The 24,242-nt window shown below is 38.1% G+C and overlaps 1 protein-coding gene across 1 annotated transcript in view; it reads left to right on the forward strand.

The window, feature by feature from the left end:
• Positions 1–24,242, forward strand: part of LOC150076150 (sortilin-like) — a 207,185-nt gene that overhangs the window by 14,419 nt on the left and 168,524 nt on the right. Inside the window, exon 3 of the mRNA XM_090387580.1 lies at positions 10,172–10,242. Coding sequence (XP_090243706.1) covers positions 10,172–10,242 — 71 coding nt within the window. The remainder of the gene's footprint in view (positions 1–10,171; positions 10,243–24,242) is intronic.

Genomic DNA, 24,242 nt, shown 5'->3' on the forward strand with positions numbered 1-24,242 from the left:
AGAGGTGGGGTCAATGCACTACAGTGAACTTGTAATACACCATGAACAAAGTAGTGGGTGCACCAAAAAAATAGATATATATCAACAACAACTTGCTTATTATATCTTCATAATTGTAATATGAATCAAGTAGGACTTGACATGTTCTGATTATACAGCTATGCTTGCAGCCAGAGTCACATGTTCCCTGTTTGACCTCAGTTTGATGCTTTAGTCATATTCACTTTATGTAATGTCTTTTTAGTGAGGATCGTCCGTAGCCAGGTGGGCAGGAGCAGCAGTGCGTAGCACACGCTTCTTGATTAGACTGGGGCTCAAGCCTGTTACCACCAAATACGGAGGATGTGGAGAGGTCAGGGAATGAATGACCACTGCATATCCTCGGAGCAATATGGCCTTAGTTGCTAATGCTCCTAAAAACCAAATAACAAACAAACAAACAAACTTTTGAGTAAATAATTAAGGCGCCTCCGTAGCCAGGTGGGAAGGAGCAGCAGTGCATAGCACACGCTTCTTGATTAGACCGAGGTTCGAGCCCGTCACCACCAAATACGGAGGATGCGGAAAGGTCAAGGGAATGACCATCGCATATTCCCGGAGCAATATGGCCTTAGTTTTTAATGCTCCTAAAAACCAAATAACAAACAACAAACAAACAGTAAATAATTAAAATACAGATACAATAATTAAAAAATTGTACGCTGTGTGGAAAGTTATTGATCCCTCATTTAGCCCTTAGAACAGCCTTGAGTTGTTGGGGCATTGGTGCCAGAATTGCTTCATAGAGACACTGACCCACACAGACTCATTTGCATCCCACAGTTACCTCAGCTTGGGCAGTGGTAAATCTGTCATGATAGCTCATTCACTTGATCCCACAGATTACTTACATCAAATTGAAATCTGGTAGCTGAGCAGGCCTGTGAAGTATAATATGCATTATCTTGCTGAAAGGAACCATTAATTTAGTAATCTGTGAGCATAAAGAGATACACATGGTCTAATCAAGAAGCGTGTGCTACACACTGCTACTCCTTCCCACCTGGCTACGGAGGCGACCCCATATGCAGTACATATGTAGCACAGTGCCATTATTGTCATTAACAACCCTGCCAACCTTTGTATCATCTGCAAACTTCAACATTAAGCCTGATATACCTTCATCAATATCACTAAAAAATATACAAAACAACAGCGGGCCCAACACCGAACCCTGGGGGACTCCACTAATAACATTAGTCCACAAAAAGCAGTGTCCACTGATTACCACTCTATGTCACTCAACCACCCTTTTATCCATTGTAGCAACTTCACCTTAATACTGTACCACTCCAATTTTTATACCATGCACAACAGTGTCAAAAGCTTTCCTGAAATCCAAGTATATGATATCAAAATTATTTTTTGCCTCCAGTTCCTTTATAACCACATCATAGTATCCAATCAAATTTGAGAGACAACACTGTCCCTTAACAAACCCAAGCTGTGTCTGAATTATTACTGCAATCTTGTCTAGATGATCCTGCAATGCATCTGTAACCAGTGACTCCATTATTTTCCCTGGAACAGAAGTTAAACTAACTGGTCTGTAATTACTCGTGTCACCCTTAGATCCCCCTTTGTGAATTGGGGATACATTTGCACATCTCCAGTCCAAGTATGCTTTCATAATTATGGCTAAGCTTACTTCCTTTGCCACCTGCTTTAATATAACTGGACAGATCCCATCCATCCAAGGTGCCTTCCTTATGTTTAACTTCAACAATTTCTCCTCCACTTTGCTCTCAGTAATTGTAAAATCATTAAGCACCCTGTTGCAGTTTGTTAAACTTCTGGCATTTTCCTCCCTTAATAATTCCTCATGTATGAATCTAGATGCAAAATACTCATTCAGATTATCAGCTATCTGAACAGGATCATCAACAGCCGAACCATCGACTGTTGATGATCCTGTTCAGATATATAATTTTGTACTGAAGTTAAGGGCAAACAGCATCAAAATTGTTTCTTGCATCAAACTGGTTTGCGATGTCATCATAATGATTTATCAGAATGTTCAGGCAAGAGTTCACTTTCATGAACCCAAGCTATGATCCATTAAGAATATCGTTCCTATTGAGATGGCTCACTACCTTATCTTTAGCCATTTACTCCGTGATCTTACTCACCACTCAATTCACACTCACAGGTCATTAATTTTTTATCCTGTCTTTGCACCTCCTTTGTGGATTAGCATTAGTAGAGGCACATGATGCAAGAAAGCAAGCTTATACAGCATCAGCCAAAAAAAAAAATCACCCTTCCCATTTTGCCCATCAATTCACTCCAAAAGGTTGTCCACTTATTCCTTGAATTTATTTAAGCTATCAACTTCCACAACAACAGATGGAAGTTTGTTCCAGCAATCAACCAACCGCTGGCTAAAAGCACATTTCTGCATGTCTATTTGACAACTGTCTTTCCTCACTTTGAATCTATACTCCCTCAGGTTCTTCAATCCATTCAAGGCCTTATATGTCACAATCAGATCACCTCGCATGTGCCTAGTCTCCAGATGCTGCAATTTGCAGAACTTAAGTCTGGAAGGTGGGGGTCCTGAAGTGTAATAGTGATCACTAACATTCCCAAGGGAGTAATTTACTTTTTAGTATAGCAGGATGTATAATATCCAACTCTTAACTTTTACTTTCTTCATTTCTCTCAGCCTAAGTAGCTTTTGCTTTTCTGATAGACTTCTACCAGACTACTATATCATTTATTTTACAGCATACTAACTCCATGTCACTGTTCCCTATGGCTTGAGTGGTCTTTTAATTATATATATATATATATATATATATATATATATCACTGCAATACATCTATTTAACTTGTCATACACTTCTATTGGGTTATTGATGATTCTTCCACTTCAATCAAGTAAGGGACCTATCTGATCCACTGTTCCTTTTTGTATTCATGTACAAGACAAACTCCATGTCTCCATTTTTAACTCTTTGCTGGCAATTTCTCATACTCAGCTTTTGTATGTCCTAACTAGTGGTCTGGCAGTGTGTACATTTATAATATTCAGTAACCTGTAATAGTCTGTAACTCTTCTTTTGCTTAACAACCTTAATCCCTCTTGTCATCCAGTTTGGTTTGTAATCTTTATTGTTTAGAACAATAAAGATTATAGAGATTTATTGTTTAGAACAATAACAATACATTGGAATGAATGCATTTGTAGCTTCCAGAAAAATTAATTTGAATACTTCCCATTCCCATAATGAACCCATATACAATAGTACGCAGTTGTTCTCCAGTTAAAGCCCAAGAAATATTTTGAAATTGAAGCTCATGTTTTCTATTGACCATAGAAACTTTTTGTTTTTTAATGAAAACCCCAAGCATGAAAGGTACAGCCAGGCCTTCCATAATACAAGTTCGATTAATGCATTTTTCAGTTACCGTTATTTGAAAAAATTATACTATTTTTCACTTTACACAATGCAAATTTCCAGTTAACACGATCTTTTTTTTTTTTTTTTTTTTTGTGTGCAATATTTGAAAAAGATTTGAATCGCGTGTTAAACTTACTGCGCGTTGGATGGGCAATAAACAAACATTTGCCTGCTGCCCGCCTCAGTGTGTTCCATCAACAATCGGAAGAAGACATGTTACTTGTTTGTCTCCCGCTAATAAAGTCAATGCAGACTTGCATTTAAAAATTCTAATTTTTAAATGAGCCAGATGAAAATGTTACCGCGAAGGAGATAACGGTAAAAGAACTAGATGAAATCTTTTATATCGCAGAGAACCTCAAACAAAAGGTTTGAGGTTCTCTGCGATATAAAAGATTTCATCTTTTATATCGCAGAGATATTTATTTTGCGATATTTATTTTGCCATGGCCCAGAGAAGATTGTTGTCGGCTATCGGGAATTGATTGATGAAAAGAGGAAGTCAACACTGTTCAAACGACTCTGTTCAAATATTTCTGTCACAAATTGTTTCTTCACTGTGTATTTTATGTCAGAAGTTCCCAAAACTTTCTCGGTTCATGGCGCCCTTAGTGTCTCAGTAATTTTTTCATGGCACGCCTAGACCAAAAAAAATACCTAACAGTTCCATTTTTTAAGTTAGGTCCAAACAACTTAACAAGTAATGTTGAAACTATGAACTACCTCGAGCTAGTACTTCATGCGGTATCCCACAGATGGCGAGTATCGCTGTGTTTTCCTTTGAAAATTTTAAATATTTTGCGGCGCACAGTTTGGGAATTGTTGTTTTATGCAATAAATATTTAATTCCATGATTATTTTCATTATCTTTTACATGGTATACAGTTAAAAAGTTATTTAAAATTCTTTATGGACATTCCTGAAGGTCAAGGACCAATTATAATTTTTCTTATTGATTATTATATTCGATTCACGCGTTTCCGTTTTGCATGATGGGTTCACGGGACGAATTAATCGCGTTAATTGAGGTCAGCCTGTATTAATTAAAAGTAAAATATCATACTTATAAATTCAGCAGTTTTTTTTTTTAAAACAAGTTCACAACATAACTGGCTTAATGGGTAATTTTCACATATTTATAAATTTATAATGTTGCCATGTATATCTCAATGAATTTTGTTTTTTCTGGTTAGCAACTCTACATTTACCTTAACTGTAAATTGCAAATTTACAGTTAAGCAAATTTAATTGTTGTGACTACATTCGTAGCCCCAAGAATTAAATTTTTAAAAAATATATAGTAGAAATGATAACATAACTAGTTTTGCATCTGCAATATTTATCATTTTATAACATATTCATGTTAATTTTTTTCTTAGTCAGCTGTAATCCTGGAGCAATGTGTAGATAAAAATTCACACACTTTGAGATCAAGCCCATACAATGAAACAAAGTTACCTTAACAAAGTTAGGAGTGTGCTATAGGCCTAATGACTCTGATGAGTATAATAAGAAACTGTACAGGGAAATAGAGTGAGCCAGTAAATCAGAGAGTCTTATAATGGGGGATTTTAATTTCACAGATATTGATTGGAATTTGTGGGTTGGTCACTCACACACTAGCAAGACATTTGTGGATTTAATGGATGATTGTTTTCTACATCAGCATGTTTGGGAGGCAACTAGAGGGAGTAATACCCTTGATTTGATTATCAGTAGTGAATCTTCATGCATTAAGAATCTGCAGATAGAGGAACCACTAGGTGGCAGTGATCACAGTGTGCTGAAGTGGGATTTACTCAAAGCGGTAACTACCATCAGGGATAAAGGGAAGGATTTTTGCTTTCGTAAAGGCAACTACAGTGGTCTGAGACAGTATTTAAATTCTATACAGTGGGACCAACTGATGATGTTACCAACAGCAAATTCAAAATGGGAAGCATTCAAAGAACTTATCTTGGAAGCTACTAGGCTTTACGTACCAACTAAGAAATATTGTTCAAGGTTTAGGCCTAAATGGATGTCAGATGAACTAATGAGACATATGGCAGAGAAGAAAAATGCTTAGGATACATATAAATTAACATGTGACACAGAAACCTATGATAGATATAAGTTGACCTGTAACCAAGTTACAAAGGAAGGGGAAGGCAGATTATGAGAAATCTTTGGCAAGGGATGCAAAGAAAAACAGCAAAGAGTTCTTTACTTATGTAAACTCTAGAAGGAAGGGGATGAATCAGATTGGTCCACTTGATATCGATGGTTCAACTGTTAATGATCCTGCTCAGGTAGCTAACAAACTAAATGAATATTTTGCATCGACATTCACACATGAGGAGTTATTTAGCGAGGGGAATGCCATAGGTGTATTAAACTCTAGCAGTAAGCTAGATAATCTTGTAATAACTGAGAGTAAAGTGGAGGAGAAATTGTTGAAGATAAACACAAGAAAGGCACCTGGGGTGGATGGGATCTATCCAGTTATATTAAAGGAAGCAACAAAGGAAATAAGCAAACCCCTAGCCATAATTATGAGAGCTTACTTGGACTCAGGGGAGGTACCCATAGACTGGAGATGTGCAAATGTGACCCCAATTCACAAAGGAGGATCAAAGGCTGACACAAGTAATTATAGACCTGTGAGTTTAACTTCTGTTCCAGGAAAATTAATAGAGGCACTGGTTAAAGAAGCACTGAAGGATCATCTAGACAAGACTTCAGTTATAGCTCGGACACAGCATGGTTTTGTGAAGGGGAAGTCTTGCCTGACCAATTTGATTGGATACTATGATGCAGTCACAAAAGAACTGGATGCAGGGAATAACTTTGATATTATATACTTGGATCTTAGAAAGGTTTTGATACTGTTGCACATGGAAGACTGCTGCACAAATTGGAGCAATGTTGCATTGGAGGCAAATTGCTGCTATAGATAAAGGGATGGTTGAGGTGGAGAAGACAGAGAGTGGTAATCAATGGACACCGCTCATCATGGACTAATGTTGTTAGTGGAGTCCCTCTGGGTTCAGTGTTGGGTCCATTATTGTTTTCTGTATTTATAAATAATATTGATGATGGTATATCAAGCTGAATGTCCAAGTTTGCAGACGATACAAAAGTTGGCAGGGTTGTCAAGGACACTAATGATGCTATGCTCCTGCAACAGGATCTACATCCTCATTTCAAGATGGATGTAGAGCTGCTGGAACGAGTACAGAGAAGGGCAACAAGGTTGTGAATGGAACAGAGGGTTGCTCTTATGAAGAAAGGCTTAAGTTTTGCAAATTGCAGTGTCTGGAGACTAGGCACTGGCGAGGTATTCTGATAGAGGTGTATAAAGCCTTGAATGGTTTGAGCATGTTCAATGCTGATGGGATTCTGCCTCTTGCTCAGAATAATCACCTGAGAGGGCATAAATTCAAATTGAGGAATGACAGATGTAGGTTAGATGTCCGGAAATTTGCCTTTAGCCAGCGGGTAGTTGGTTGGTGGAACAGACTTCCATCCCTTGTTGTGGAAGTTGATAGCCTAAATAAATTTAAGGCTCAGCTGGACAGGTATTTTGAACGAACGGAGGGGTGAAGTGGAAAGTTTTTTTTTTTTCTCTCTTTTTTTTGGCTGATGCTGCATAAGCTTGCTTTCTTGCATTATATGCCTCTACTAATGTTAATGTTAATTGCAGGCACGCTACATTATCTTCTTGAAAGATCCTGTTTCCATCCAGAAAAAATGAAACATGGCAAGGTGCATGTGTTCTCCTAAGAAATGCTAGTAGACCTCATGAGTATGAGTGAAATGTTGGTCCATACACACCAGGGTCCTAGTTCTTAACAGCAAGACATGCCCCATATTAAACAACCTCTGCCACCTGCCTGGGATAGTGGGCACCATGCATAATGGGTCCATGGACCCATTTTGCACCAGATATTTGGACTCATCTAACTAATATACTTGTTTCCAAGCAACATGTTGTTGACACCACAGCATTCACTCAATGATAATCAGCAGTGAGGAAAGGGTGCCTTTTGGTTTGTTTGCTGTGGAACCTCATACGTCTGAGTGTGCGGTGCATCATTATTTGGGATATTTTATTTTTTATTTTTATTAATAACAAGATACACAACAGGTAACCATTAACAGTGTATCTGAGAGGAGAACAGTGAACAGAGTTGATAACAATAATAAGAAATCCAACAGTAAGATAAACATTGATATAGATTCAAACATTAAAATCATATATACAAAAGATGTATGCATTAAGTTACCAGTAAAACACAAATAATAAATAAATTAATTAGAGACTAGAAAAATAATAAAACAAATAATAATAATAAAGTACAATAATTAAATGAGGGCTAGTCACTTAGCAGTTCAAGAGAAGAGGCAAACTTGTGGATGAAGTTCAGTGATTGGGAGTTGTCAAAAAAGCCAATGAGAGATTCATTTGCTGATTCTGTTCAGTGGACTGAACTTCATAAAGTCAGTGGTCGCAGAGTCAAGGCAAAACAGCATAAAGTTCCTGACTTGTCTACAAGGAGCATTGAAGTTGATTTTACTGGGGATATCAGATGCTTCATAAACTCAGCATTAACTCTTCTAGTGCACAGAGGCCTCAGATGAAAGTAATCACACAGTGATTCATAGTACACCGAGTGATAAAACAGAGGATTACGGAATGTAAGGTAACAGACAAAATTTTTTTGGACTGCTTCAATTTTGTTAATTAAATTCTTTGTGTGAGGATTCCAGATGGGTTAGCTGAAATCAGAGATTGGCAGAACAGTAATTTTATAAAGGATAACATCATATCTGTAGTTTTTGAACTTGTAGGTGTTCCGTTTGATAAATCCCAGTGTTTTGAATGCTTTGCTGGTGATTTTAAGGACATGGGCATCAAATTTAGCACTACTGGAGAAGAGAATCCCCAAGTCCTTAACTTGGTCACATCTTTCGATGATCACAGAGTTAATAGTGTATTTATTAGTTGTGGAGAACTGCAGGATGAGAAAGAGATTACTTTGCACTTCGAGGGGGTTAGAAGACAAGCCATTCAGAGATAATCACAGAGAGAATTTATTGAGGGTGTATTGAAGCAGTTGAGAATCAGTAATCTCCTTCACTGCTGAGTAGAGCTTAAGATCATCGGCACAGAGAGCAACTTGAACAGTGGAGGTGCAGATGAAAGGAGGAAGATCATTTATGAAAACAATGAAAAGTAAAGGACCTGGGGGGGGGTGAGCCTTGAGGTTCTTGCATTCCCCATATTGTATTGTGATGTTCACTGTTGCACAGTGACCTGGCTTTCAGCCTGTAAAATGCACTGCACCCTTCAGTCATGACAAACCTCTCTACCTTGTGTAATCCCTTACAGTTCTGCTAATGGGAGGTGGTTTAACACTTTTGACACCATTTTTTTGTGCACCATAATCACAGTAGACTGTGAGCACCCAGCAAGACATGCTGTTTCTGATATGGAAGTACATGATGCACAGGCCCACAATCTTACCCTTTTTTGACACTGTACATTCACTAACTGCTACTTTATCGCTCTGGCTTGCATGACCAGATGCAAATTATCATAACTCTAGTGTAGGAAGCTGTTTGGCCTTTTATACTGTGAGCTATACATCATAGCTCACAGTTTTGTACATCTCTGTGTTAATTTTCTGTAGATGTTTGTACTGCCCCAAGTTTTCTGTGTCTACAATTGTAAAATGCTATGCTCATTCATGGTGGAAAATATATCCAAGCACTGGACCATTTCTTGCATATTACAAAAATATACACTTTATACATCATCCTGCCTGGGGATGTTTTTGAAACGGGAATGCTCACTCAGAGGTTCTAATTAGCTGTAGTTTATTGGTGTTGTTTATAAAACTTCTCTTTAGTAACTATTGTTTCCTGACAGGGAGTTGCTTTGAGCTGCACAGTGCTTGATAGCACTGGTCAGCAGTGCTGTTTTTAGTTTAGTTTTGATTTACATGTTGCTTGTGACTTTTGTGACAATGATTGTTTATGTCTGTGATTGAGTTTAGCATACTGTGTAGATAGTTTTGACTTCTCTTTATTTACCTTAAAGAGATCAAGTGAGTCATTTAGTGTTCATAATGAAAAAAAGAGGTGAAAAGCTATCGGAAAATTGTTTTGTTGGAAACTAAAGTGGACATTTTAAAAAGACTGGATTTGGGATAGCACTAGATTTAACATTAATGCTTTTGAGCAGTTTGAAAATCAACACTATCAACAAGTTGTTTTGTAAATAATGTAAATGCAGTATGCATATAAATTTTCATAATTTTAAGCAAACTTCTTTGCATTTTATTGAACTTATATTGTATTTATGTTTTATTGCATAATTTATAAATTTAAATTTTATGTGTAATGCTCTAAATATTTCTGCTACATTTAATATTGTTATATACAGAAATGATGCTGTAAAATCAACCATAAACATGAGTTACACCAACCTATTAAAATTAGTTACATTATAATCTATGGATAAATCACTACCACTTAATGCAGATTCACTTAATGCACTGTTTTTACAGCCCCAATTAAAAAGAGCAGCAAAGGTTATGGATGCATGTATTCTACTGTTGAATTCATCTACTGTAGTTTTTTTTTTTATATCCAAAAGAATCCAGTTTCTTTTTTAAAATTATATTTAATATTAAACAAAATTTGTTGATTTCACTTTCTTTCACTTTCTTTAAATGTTACAGAGGGTTATGGAACACTATATACTTCAGATGCTGATGGAATTATATTTTCCACATCAATGAAAAGGCATTTAGTAAGTTACCAATTTGTCAAAAATAAACATTTAATTATCTTCAAATGTCTTGTGTAATTTTATTTTTGAAAACATTAAGCATTTATTGTGTGTGTGTGTGTGTGTGTCAGTGAAAAGACATTTAGTAAGTTACCAATTTGTAATAAAACAAACAGTTAATTATCTTCAAATATCATCTGTAATTTTATTTTTAAAAAACATTAAACGTTTTGTGTGTGTGTGTGTGTGTGTGTGTGTGTGTGTGTGTGTGTGTGTGTGTGTGTGTGTGTGTGTGTGTGTGTGTGTGTGTGTGTGTGTGTGTGTTTACATTTTGGTACTATAATTGTTTTTATATTTCCAAAAAAATCCAGTTTTTTTTTTTTTTTTTATATTAAACAAAATTTGAAATAGCTGCTGATCCTGAATATATATAGCAATACGATAAGCACCCCAGGCAATAAATTACTGACCTGTATAATTTTTCACTTAATAATATATAGTTTCTATCAATATTAAGCCATTTTGAACAAGTTGAGACCATAATTCATAAAAATATTTTTTGGATGTTGTGTTTTCACTTTTTGTTAAGGATAGTCCCATACTTTCTGTGTAGAATTTGCATCGTGACTTGGCTAGCCAGTTTAAATGCCCTAGCATTCGACCATGTTACCCTTGCCAGTTTAAAATAGGTGAAGGAAAATTCACCAAAAATACAATATATGCCCCCCAAGGCCTGAATCAGACAGGTGTGGGTTAGCACCTTCTCTGCTAGAGGACTCTGCCCTGACAACTTGCTAATCCTTTAAGGGTAGGAACACCGTTGGCACCGTTCTGGTGCAGGATTGCTGGCCCCTCATAGAGTGTGGGATACTGCTGCAAACCTCTTATAGGGTAAGATCAGCTGGCACCGTTCTGGTGTGGGATTGCTGAGACTCTGGAGAACTTCTGAGTGCAGGATTTAGACTCTAACCCACAAGAGTTGAATACTGCTGGCACTGTACAAGTGCAGGATTGCTGGCACTCTCTCTGAGTGCAGGATACAAAGTCCACTGGCCTCTGGCAATCATGCAGGGGCACCTGTCCCCTGAAACTTGAACTCCCAGACCCCTATTTTCGCCTTACAAATAGTAGGCTCCTCCTCCTCAGCTTTCTGTCCCTTCTAACCTGTACCCCTGTTCTATGTTTCCTCTTTTTTTTTTATTTTTTTTTTATTTGGTCTCTATCAGGAAGCTCAGGCAACCCTGGCAAACGCCAGCCAGTGTATGATGGGCAGCCCCTGGCTCACCTCCCAGTGGTGGTGGTGGTGGGCAGTGTGGGGTCCCACTAGGGGCTCTGCGGCCAAGCAGCCAGAGACACAACAAATCATAACACTACTCTGACAGAAACCAGACATTACACTTTTTCTGGCTTTTACAGAGATTCTGTATTTCTTCACAAAGTAGTATGGTACAGATGTGGGAAACCACCAGTGGCAACTTTCACAAAACACTATGCCACTATTATCAAAAAAAAATAGTTCACTGAATATAAATTCACTGATAAATAAATTAGAATAAGTAACATGATAATAATGTTTATAATCTTGAAGAATTGAATATAACAGGTCTGGAGCCTATTATCTATAATTCATCAAGAAGATTAAAAAAATAAATTTTATTGAAATATATAATGATTATATAAATATTCTTCACATTGAAAATACAAGGTAGTATTTTAAAAGGCAAGTCTTTCGATATGGTCTGAAGTCTGAGGTCTACATCTGATAAATAAATTAGAATAAGTAACATGGTAATAATGTTTATAATCTTGAAGAATTGAATATAACAGGTCTGGAGCCTATTATCTATAATTCATCAAGAATATAAAAAAATAAATTTTATTGAAATATATAATAATTATATAAATATTCTTCACATTGAAAATACAAGGTAGTATTTTAAAAGGCAAGTCTTTCAATATGGTCTGACGTTTTATGAAATTTAATTGTTAAGAACTGTGTAAAGCAGAAAAACTAAACCTACATCTGTTATAACTATTTCTGCAAAAGTAATTAGCATTAGCATTAGTAAAGGCATTTGATGCAAGAAAGCAAGCTTATGCAGCATCAGCCAAAAAAAAAAAAACCCACTTCCACTTCACCCCTCTGTTCGTTCAAAATACCTGTCCAGCTGAGCCTTAAACTTATTTAGGCTGTCAACCTCCACCACAAGGGATGGAAGTCTGTTCCACCAACAAACCACCCGCTGGCTAAAGGCAAATTTCCGCACGTCTATCCTACATCTGTCTTTCCTCAATTTGAATTTATGCCCTCTCAGGTGATTTTTCTGAGCTAGAGGAAGAATCCCATCAGCATTGAGCATGCTTAAACCATTCAAGGCTTTATACACCTCTATCAGATCACCTCGCTGGTGCCTAGTCTCCAGACACTGTAATTTGCAAAACTTAAGCCTTTCTTCGTAAGAGCACCCCTTTGTTCCATTCACTAATCTTGTTGCCCTTCTCTGTACTCGTTCCAGCAGCTCTACATCCTTCTTGAAATGAGGCCTCCAGACCTGTACACAGTACTCTAGGTGTGGCCTGACCATCGCCTTATACAATGGAATAATCACCTCCTTATCCCTGCTGGAAAAATTCCTGTATATCATTGACAATACTCCATGAGCTACTCTTGCAGCCCGTCTGCACTGCTCAGAGAACTTCATATCTGCCTGCACAACCACCCCCAAGTCCCTTTCATTCTCTACCACTGTCAGTGTAGTACCACAGAGTTGATACGTTGCTCTGGGGTTGCTGTTTCCCATGTGTAGTACTTTACATTTGTCAATGTTAAACTTCATTTGCCACCTCTCAGCCCATCTGCTCAACCTTTCCAGATCCTGTTGCAGCAGCATAGTGTCAGTAGTGTCCTTGACAACCCTGCCAACCTTTGTATCGTCTGCAAACTTGGACATTAAGCCCGATATACCATCATCAATATCATTTATAAATACAGAAAACAATAATGGACCCAACACTGAGCCCTGAGGGACTCCACTAATAACATCAGTCCACGATGAGCAGTGTCCATTGATTACCACTCTCTGTCTTCTCCCCCTCAACCACCCCTTTATCCATAGCAGCAATTTGCCTCCAATGTCACACTGCTCCAATTTGTGTAGCAGTCTTCCATGTGCAACAGTATCAAAAGCCTTTCTAAGATCCAAGTATATAATATCAAAGTTATTCCCTGCATCCAGTTCTTTTGTGACTGCATCATAGTATCCAATCAAGTTGGTCAGGCAAGACTTCCCCTTAACAAAACCATGCTGCGTCCGAGCTATAACTGAAGTCTTGTCTAGATGATCCTGCAGTGCTTCTTTAACCAGTGCCTCCATTAATTTTCCTGGAACAGAAGTTAAGCTCACAGGTCTATAATTACTTGTGTCAGCCTTTGATCCTCCTTTGTGAATTGGGGTCACATTTGCACATTTCCAGTCTATGGGTACCTCCCCTGAGTCCAAGGAAGCTCTCATAATTATGGCTAAGGGTTTGCTTACTTCCTTTGCTGCCTCCTTTAATATAACTGGATAGATCCCATCCACCCCGGGTGCCTTTCTTGTGTTTATCTTCAACAGTTTCTCCTCCACTTTACTCCCAGTTATTTCAAGATTCTGTAGCTTACTGCTAGAGTTGAATACACCTCTGGCATTCCCCTCGCTGAATAACTCCTCATGTGTGAATGTCGATGCAAAATATTCATTTAGTTTGTTAGCTACCTGAGCAGGATCATCAACACTTGACCCATCAACATCAATAATAAAATTATTTAACCCTTTAGTAGTCATGTGATCGTTGGTGACACATTTAGTCATGTGGATGACTATTGTCCTCCAGTTTAAAATTTATTTTTAAGCTTGCATTTTTAAACACCAATCTTTTTCATCTCCTGTATGCATGCTACCTCCAAACCAAATGGACATGACTATGCCAACCAGGATCCCAAAGCGACCAAAAAATAAATATTATAGGCCAGCAACCTTGGTAAAAATCCCAATGACTGCTATGCTTTAGCTACTCTACCAAAACGTGCTCAGCATCCGAAATAAAATTGATGCTTTAGAGCAATTACTCCTAGCTGCACACTTGGACATTCTCTGCATCACAGAAATGTGGTTAGAGTCCTGTCGAGAATGTATTGCGTTCACTATCCCAGCTGGATACGGATCCGCCTTTACGTCAAGAGGAGAGGGGTACCACCATCTATCATAGACAAACCCTCTTCACACTGATCCCTACCATTTCAAGTGAATTGCAAGATTTTGAAGCCACCTCTAGCAAACAGCAAACTCAAGTACCAATCTACCACACTTCAAGTGACTGTAGTCTGTGTGCCCCTTTCACCATATCAAGACCTTATTCTTGAAGTAGAAACCGGATTCTGCACCAGCTACAATGGGCCACTGTCGACATTGTATGTGGTGACTTCAATCTACCCCCTCAACTTAATAACCTAAAGCAGCAGCTCCTCTCCCACCTTGTCAGCAAACCCCCAACTCATGGGCCTTACCAACTTGATCTAATACTAGCCTCCATACCATTCACCATCAATAAAACCCTAGAGATGGTGCTCAACTCTGACAATGATGCACTTTTAATGCTATTTCAACTACCAACTAATTGCCATCTTCCAAATCGACAGACCAAAACCATGCCTCACGTCAGCCCTACATTCCTGAACATACTGAGATGCATCGAGGCAGCATCGTTTATCCCCTGGTCGATTCTCGGGTCATGTGATGTCCAGTTAGCTGTCACCCTCCTTTCCAGTTGGACTATCTCTGTGACAAGCTATGTGGCCACAAGAAAGATTAAAATCTCCCCTCACTCTAAAGCATGGTGGTCCCATGACCTGAAGAAGCGATTCAACCTTAAGCAACACCTACACAAATTGTGGAAGCAGCCTCGTAATGTTATGGACAGAATTGCCTACTCTAGAGCTCGAGCTGAATTAAACCACCTGAAATCCATAGCAATTAAATTGTACCTTGATAGGACCATATGCACAGGTAAAGTTCCATATAAGGATTCCCCTTCAGGTTTTCCCCCTCAACTTGATCCCCGAAGCTGGCTTGACTACATCACCAGATTTACTGCCACTGTCAACCCAGAAGACCAGCATTCACTACCAACATCTGACACCAGTTTTAACCCATTGACAACAAGAGTTAAATTACTGCCAGCAACTTCTACTATTGGACCTGATGGGATTTTGAAATTTATGCTTAAGAGCCTGAGTCCTTACATCCTACAACCTCTGTTACATATCTTTAACTCAGCACTCTCAAAGCCCTGTTTCCCACTCCAATGGAAGGAATACCTAGTCAAACCAAGGCCAAAAATTTGAGTTCCATCACTTGTGAAACGCTACAGACTGATCTCAAACTCATCCTGCTTATTGAAACTGCTAGAAAAAATACTGCTGCCAATCCTCACTAATCAAATCCTGCCAGACAACCCCACAAATCCACTATGCACTCCCACACAGATAAACTGTGACCAACCTTCTAGCAACAACTAACAGAATCCTCACAGCCTTTGAGAACAGAGAAGAGATGGTAGCCACCTATGTAGACATTGAATCTGAATTTCATGCCGTGCACATCCCATCTCTCCTAAAGCTACTAGAAGACCACTATCAGATAGGAGGCAACATCTTAGCTTTCCTCACATCTCTGCTGAATAACCGCATAGTCAAAATCCTGGTATATGCTGACGATCTAAAGGTATTCATGCCAATAAAAGCAAACAAAGACCCTCACCAAATCTCAGAAGAGCTAACCTCCACTCCACTCTCTCCTCAATATGTATCTACCTCAAACTGGCTTCTTCACTGCCCTTATTGCTCTACTGGTAATTCAAAAGTTAAATATCCTGATATATGCTGACGATCTAAAGGTATTTGTGCCAATTAAGGCAAACAAAGACCCTCACAAAATCTCAGAAGAGCTAACATCCACACTCTCTCTCTCTCCTCAATATGTATCTACCTCAAACAATTTGGTCTCCGTATCAATCCTGAGAAGTCAGAAATCATGGTCTTCTCATTAAAGCAACAGCCAACAAAAATATATCCAGCCCTCAATGGAGCCTCGCCTCCATCCCACTTGTCCAACATCACATTGATCTAGGAATCAGATTCGGCCCAAAGCTTCTTTTCGGCCAGCATATGTAGACACACTCCTCACAAAAGCTGCCAGACTGAGATGGATATGCAAGCACGATCTGCACAATGTAACAGACAAATCCACCATGGTGAGATACATTTCAGCAATAGTGTATCTGCCACTTCTCTATGCTGCAGAGATTTGGGCATCTGTATCTCCCTCTACCACCAAACCAGTTTTCTCATCCAAGTATTGGCTTCTCAAGTGGGTGTGCCACAAACTCAGCCTGCCTCCCCAGCTCTGGACCACCGCTTTGGCCAATGCACTTAACATCCCAAGGCTCGTGTCGCTCATTAACGAAAGGAGGCTCATCACAACAGTCAAATTCATGACCAGTCTCATTTCCTCCCCCCTCCTTCTGGGACAACTGTTCATGGAGGATCCCGCTGGCACATCTATGAGCAATTCCCTAGCTGTACCCTCTGCAAAGATGCCTTCATCTATCGGACCGGTTTCTTCCTCAGCAGATGCTATCTCGAGTCCAAGACTCAGATGTCGACTTCAATGAGTTCTGTTGAGATCGACAATATAAGAAAAGAATACTCAGTGAGGTGGCCAAGGTTACTACTATTATAATACGAGTCTTGAGCAATGTATATTCTTAACCAAACCAACTATGTACATATTTATGCACATCAGTATATTTTGAAACAAATGGTTGTACACTCACTTAATTTTCTATATATATATAGTATACATAAGTCATTTCCCCATTTCCTGTGCTTTATTTCACTTATTTATTATTCTATTATTTATTTATGTATTTTTGGCTTATTGAGGCAATAATGTCTCTGTAGTACATTGTTAACCGCTGGCCACTGTGCCATGACGGGCTGTTGCAACTACTGCTATGTAAATTATTCTTCTACACATTGCAATAAAGATTCTTCTTCTTGTGTATTTTTTGGTCCCTTTGTAATTTTATAATAGGTGTTCTTATTGATATATTCAGAGACATTATAAAACTGGTTTTAAGTTTCTCTATGAAAAGGGCATCCATAAATAATCATCTAATGTTCAATGTTGATAGGTTATTTGTAATGAGCATCAATGGCAAATATTCTGTTTATGATAGAAATATTGAATATTTGTATTGATTATAATTATTCTAGCAATTAGTAGATTATGATTTATAGAAGGCTCGTTATGGAATAATCAGATGTTTTATACTAAAGAGAATATTTATTGATATTTCGTAAGTGATAAACATCTAGTTAGGATATTGGTTTCTATGATATATGTATTATATATTTTGAAGAAATATTTATTTTGATAATTAAAATTTAATACTTAATTTTGTAGTTCTTAGCATTCTACAAAAATGCTAAGAACTACACAGCGAAGAATGGAACGAATTATATTGGGAATCAGACTGTTAGATAAGAAGAGAAACACATGGATTAGGCAGCAAACTCAAGTAAAGGACATTCTTATCAAAACTAAAGAACTAAAATGGTCTTGGGCAGGACACATAGCTCGAAGACATGATGACAGATGGACTAAGAAAATAACAGAATGGTACCCAAGAGGAGCTAGAAGAAAACCTGGAAGACAAAGACGGAGATGGATAGATGAAATTCATGAGTTTTTGAGTAGTAAATGGATGGCCAGTGCTCAAAACAGAAGGAACTGGAAAGTTGCTGGAGAGGCCTTCATCCTGCAGTGGATTGAAAATGGCTGATGATGATTATACAAAGGGTACTAGGAAAGTTTTGCAATACAGCTTTGTTTATTTAATTTTTTCAAAGTAATTTCCTCTACATTCAATACACCTCTCCATCCTCCGAAACCAATCTTTAAACCAGTTCTGCCAAGTTTCACTAGGGAGTAAAGCACACTCGTTGTCCCAAGCCCGTAGAAGGTCCTCATCACTGGAAAACTGCCTCCCTTTTAGCTTCATTTTCACATGCGGGAACAGTGCAAAGTCGCAGGGAGCAAGGTCTGGACTGTAGGGAGGGTGCTCGAGAAGTTTCAGTCCTGTCGTGGTCAAATATTCGGTGCAGGCTTTGGCGCGATGAGCTGCAGCATTATCGTGATGGAGGTACCAGGTGTCCATTCTTGACTTTGGCCGCAGGTTCCTCATAGATCCAATGACTTTAGGCAGGAATTGTTCAGTATACCACTTAGCTGTGACTGTCTTCTGCGTGTCCAAAACGACACGTTCCACAATTCCACTCGATTTGAAAAATACAGTTATCATTTTCTTCTTTACAGATCGGGATTTTCTGACAATTACGGGTGTGTCGTCATCATCAAAGACCCAAACTTTGTTTTGAGCCTTGGTCGGCAGATCGTAATAGTACAGCCAAGTCTCGTCACCTGTCACGATGTTGTTCACATACCGAGATTGTCCCTTATCAAACTTTTTTAACATCTCCCGGCACCAAGTCACACGTCGTGTCATCTGCTCTTCAGTCAGTTGATGCGGCACCCAGAGAGAACAAAGTTTCTTCACGTGCAAATGATCTCGCAGAATCGAACGAATTGCTGGTGCATTTAGGCCCAAAGTATCCTCTATTTGTTGGTAGGTCACTCGCCTGTTTTCGTCAAGCATTTTCCTCACAGCAGTAATGTTTTCCTCCGTAACTGACGTTCGTGGCCTTCCCGGCCTCTCAGAATCCTCCAGAGTGAAATTTCCCCTTTGGAATTCTCTATACCACATGAATATCGTTGTACGATGTGGACAATCATCATCTAATGCAAGAGTCATTTCTTCTAAGCACTGGTCTATGGTTAAACCACGCACGAAATTATACCGCAAAACTGTCCTTATCTCATTTCGTGACCACGATGCCATCGCAAGCACTTTACACTCTCACTACTAATGAATAACTGTGCCCATCGACTTGGCGCGGCGGCTACTATGCACGTATGAACATGTCTCAACATGCACCAACAAGCAGCTTCCTGTGATTCATTGTTGCGTCATATTGCAAAACTTTCCTAGTACCCTTTGTAAAAATTAAATATTAAATTTTAATTAAGATTCTAATGAAAGACATAAAAAAATAAACACTATTACTGTGTTACTTTTTTTTAATGTGTTATTTATTTATTGGTGAACTGTGTTTTCAATGACCTTTTTTTTGATAAATTATATTTTTGGTGAATTTTCTGGATGTTGTTTGAAACAGTAGAGACACTGTGAACCAGACAGTTGTCATTCTGGAATAGAGGAGTATTGAAATCATGGGTATCCCTCAAACATTCAGCAAAAGGCGCAACTTGACCATCCAGAATATTTGTATAGCCAGCCTAATTTATCCTAGTTGGTATTTACAGTATGGGATCCACTTGATAATGGTTAAAATATCCTCAAATCATTAATGACACGCCACAACCTTGTACAACACCTTGTGCACAGTCTGCATAAAATGTCTCATTGCTTCTCATATGAACTTGGTGCCTGGCATCATTAGAGTATAGGCAGAATTTGGATTCATCAGGCCATATGACAGCATTTTCCAGTCATCAACAGTCCAGTTTTTATGCCTTTCAGCACATATTAGCCTTTTCATGTACAGCTGTTAATGTTGGTATTTTTCAGGAGATTCTACTCCAAATATCTAGTTTATGCAATTCACTTCATAGTGTTTTCTTCGAAACTGGCTGATGTGGTCCTTGGTTAACTGTTTGCAGCAGTTCTTGTCTTGTTTAAAATTAATTTTCACTTACTAGATTAGATATTTGTCACCAATCACAATCACGTAGCACAGATTTTCGATGACAATTCTGGCACCGATTTCTGCTTGATTTCAATTTGCACCATTCCTTATAAACTGTTATTACTGTTCTTCCTGAAACACCAGCGATTTAGCTACTTCTTTAACAAAATATTCTTTAGACCAGTCAAGTGCTGTCACTTCTTCTTGCCACTTACTATCATCTTTTCTGCACCCCATCTTTCTTGGTGAAACCCTTGCTTCTTCAGTCACTATTGGTCTATATGTAAATAGAGAAAACTGGTTAATTTCAGTGCTGTAAGCAAACAAGCATAGAAAATATGTTACATGCCCAAAATACCATAATGGACTAATTTTTTGTCTAGTATCCTTGTTTTAATGAGACTAAAAGAGTTTTCATTGAGGTTTAGATATGGATTATGAATGGTGGAACACATGATGGATATTTATTCAAATAGAGTAAATAAATAAATACATAAAACATACGCATCTTTCAGTAACCAATTGAAATCCACCTTGTTATTATCAATACTTTGCAGTGGACAGGTTGAGTGGCCTTGATGTTTGATCACCACCGTCACCAGACATGAATCTGTTGGGTTACTTTCAGCAGGATTGTTTAAAAAGTTTGATGTATACAACAGGCATTCTGGAGCTTGTTGAATTCCAGCAATAAGCTGAAGCTACCTGTACCATCTTTCAAACCTGCAGGAATGAATTGTAATGACATTTTTGCTTGTATTTGATGGACATTTACAGTGAGGCAAAAACCATCCTCCATATTTAGGGATGTCACTTTCAATAATTGTTGTGAAATATGTACCATTTTCAGCCATATGTTTATAGCACAACTTTTGTTTTCTTATTTTGGACCCCATAATATATCCCAAATTTTTTATCATGACTACAGTTATAACCAATATATACAGGCAGGCCTCGCTTAACACGGTTTTCAGTTACCGCGATTTGAAAAAATGATACCACTTTTTACTTTACGCGATGCAAATTTCCAGTTAACGCGATCTTTTATTTCTGATAGTTGAAAAAGATTTGAATCGCGCACTAGATGTCTGACTGCCAATAAACAAGCGTTTGCCCGCTTCCCGCCTCAGTGTGTTCCATCATCTAAGTAGACGTGTTTCTTGTTTGTTCCACCTAATAAAGTCACGTGCAGACATATTTAAAAATTCTAATTTTCTACCCCTGTTAATTACGGATAAAAGAAAGAGTGAAAAACAATGTGACTGTAATAAAAAAAAAAAAAAAAAAAAAAAGTTATTACTTTAGCTGATAAACTTGAAGTTATTAAAAAACATGAACGTGGTGCAAACCATGCGAAAATCGTAAGAGATCTAGGATACGGTGAGTTTACCGTACGAACTATCTTGAGCCGTAAGGATGAATATAAAGAGAAAGGTAAAGTTTCATCATCTTCTTTTGTCTTACAAAATACCAGAAACAGAACTCCAATAATGATTGAAATGGAAAGTCTTTTATCAATTTGGATAGAAGATTGCAATCAAAAAAGAATTCCATTACCTAAGGACAATATTCAGAGCAAAGCTATTAACCTTTTTACTAAGCTCAAAGAAACAAAATATCAAGGGGAGACTGAAACGTTTGTTGCTAGTTCAGGGTGTTTTGGACGTTTCAAAAATCGAGCATGACTGCATAATGTTAAAGTAACAGGGGAAGCTGCTAGTGCTGATGAAGATGCTGCAGCCAAATTTCCTGCAGAATTGCAAAAAATCATTCAGGATGCTGAATACGACGATCGGCAAATATTTAATGTAGACGAAACGGGCGTATTTTGGAAACAGATGCCAACTAAAACTTATTTGGCTGCAAATGAAGTATCACAACCTGGGTATAAAGTCTCAAAAGATCGACTAACACTTTTATTAGAAGGTAATGCCGAAGGTGATTTTAAATTGAAGCCCATGCTTGTGTACCATACACAAAATCCTAGGACTTTAAAAGGATACAGCCATTGCACTCTTCCAGTCATTTTTCATTCAAATAAAAAAGCATAGATGACCAAAGCCCTATTTGAAGACTGGTTTACGTCTTATTTCTGTCCAACAGTTGAAGCCTATTGCAAGAAAAATGATCTTACTTTAAAAGCTCTGTTGCTTTTAGATAATGCACCTGGACATCCTTCTGCACTTGGTGACTTAAATGAAAATGTGAAAGTTGTTTTTTTACTGGCGAATACGACTTTGTTATTGCAACCCATGGACCAGGGGACGATTGCAACTTTCAAGGCTTCCTATCTCCGCAGAACCTTTGCACAGGCACTTGAAGCTACAACAGGAGATAATGCAATTTCTGAACCAGAATTTTGGAAAAAATATAACATACGAGTGGCCACTGAAAACATTCATGCAGCATGGGAAGAAGTGACAGCCAGCAATATGAGAGCAGTTTGGAAGCATCTTTTATCCCGCACAAACGATTTTACTTGCTTCAAAGATGCAGGTTAAAAAGTTATTGAAGACATAACTAATATTGGTAATGACCTTGGCTTCAAGCCGACCGGGCTAGCCGAGTGGGTAAAGTACCTGCCTGGCAACCCAAAGGTCGCGGGTTCGATTCCCGCTTCGGGCTTGGATCAAAGTACTGCAAAAACTTTGGGAGGTGCAATATGGTCACAGAAGCCGATGCGCCAACAACTACCAAATCAAAAAAAAAAAAAATCTTGGCTTCAAAGACTTGGATGTGGCTAACGTTCGAGAATCACTGAATTTGCATTTAGAACAGCTAAGTGACAATGATCTCCTTCAAATAGAGCAACAGCGTGCGCACAAAGAAGCTGAAGAAAAAGAGTGCGAGCCAGATGAAAATATTACCTCAAAGGAGATCACGGTAAAAGAACTAGGCGAAATCTTTCGTATAGCAGAGAACCTTAAACAAAAGATAATGGATGTTGATCCTAACATCGAAAGAAGCATGTTATTTCGCCAGGGCCTAGAGAAGCTTGTTGTCGGCTATTGGAAATTGTATGATGAAAAAACGAAAGCCAAAACTGTTCAAACGACTGTATTCAAATATTTCCGTAGCAAATAGTTAGTTTCTCCATTATATATTTTGAGCAATAAACATTTAATTTTATAATTTTTATTATCTTTTACATGGCATGCAGGTAAAATGTTATTTAAAAGGTATTTTTAAAATTCTTTATGGACATTCCAGAAGGTCAAGGACCAATTATAATTTTTCCTATTGATTATTATATTCGATTAACGCGATTCCGTTTTGCGCGATGCGCTCGCGGGACGAATTAATCGCATTAATCGAGGCCAGCCTCTATATATATACACACACACTCTAAGTTCTTGCTGGTGCTCACTCTGTTTTATAATAATGTTTATTTCATTAATTTGTCTTCACTTGGAGCATGCTCAGAACAAAGCATTTGGGATTACATGTTATTTGGTTTTTAGGAGCATTAGCAACTAAGGCCATATTGCTCCGGGAATATGCAGTGCTCATTCTTGACCTTTCCGTATTTGGTGGTCACAGGCTCGAACCCTGGTCTAATCAAGAAGCGTGTGCTACGCACTGCTGCTCCTGCCCACCTGGCTATGGAGGCGCCCGGGATTACATGTTTCCTGCCATGGTGGTATCTGCGATGGCACTCACATTAGATTATATTGCTGTTAAATCAGTTATGTTTTGTATTTATTGAGTTAATGTAAGTGTGAAAATCACACCCTATTTAATTATGACATCTAAATGACCTGCAACAGCAAGTAATATTTTTATGTTAAGAAGAAAGTATAAAAACATGATATTGGAGCAAAAGTTGAACATTATTTGCAGGTTTGAAGCTGGTGTACATTACTCAAGTTTTATTCATGATTGACTATGGTAAGAGCTTATCGGAAAAAAAAAGTAGCAGATTTAGTGCAAAAATGTTCTTCCATTGGTGTAACCAAAATAACAAGAAGCAATATTATGAATAGAATGGAAAAACTTTCAGCAGTCTGGATTGAGGATATAAATCAGCAGCAACATATGCCTGTTATGGACAATGAGTTTCTACATTGGGTTTCATATGTGTATAAAGAGAATTTGGGTGAAGTTGCAAATGAAGAAGCTTTGAATGCTAGTTATGATTGGTTTAACTGCTTTT

Source organism: Mastigoproctus giganteus, chromosome 13, assembly GCF_048544385.1.
Source record: "Mastigoproctus giganteus isolate SK-2022 chromosome 13, ASM4854438v1, whole genome shotgun sequence".
NCBI lineage: Eukaryota > Metazoa > Arthropoda > Arachnida > Uropygi > Thelyphonidae > Mastigoproctus > Mastigoproctus giganteus.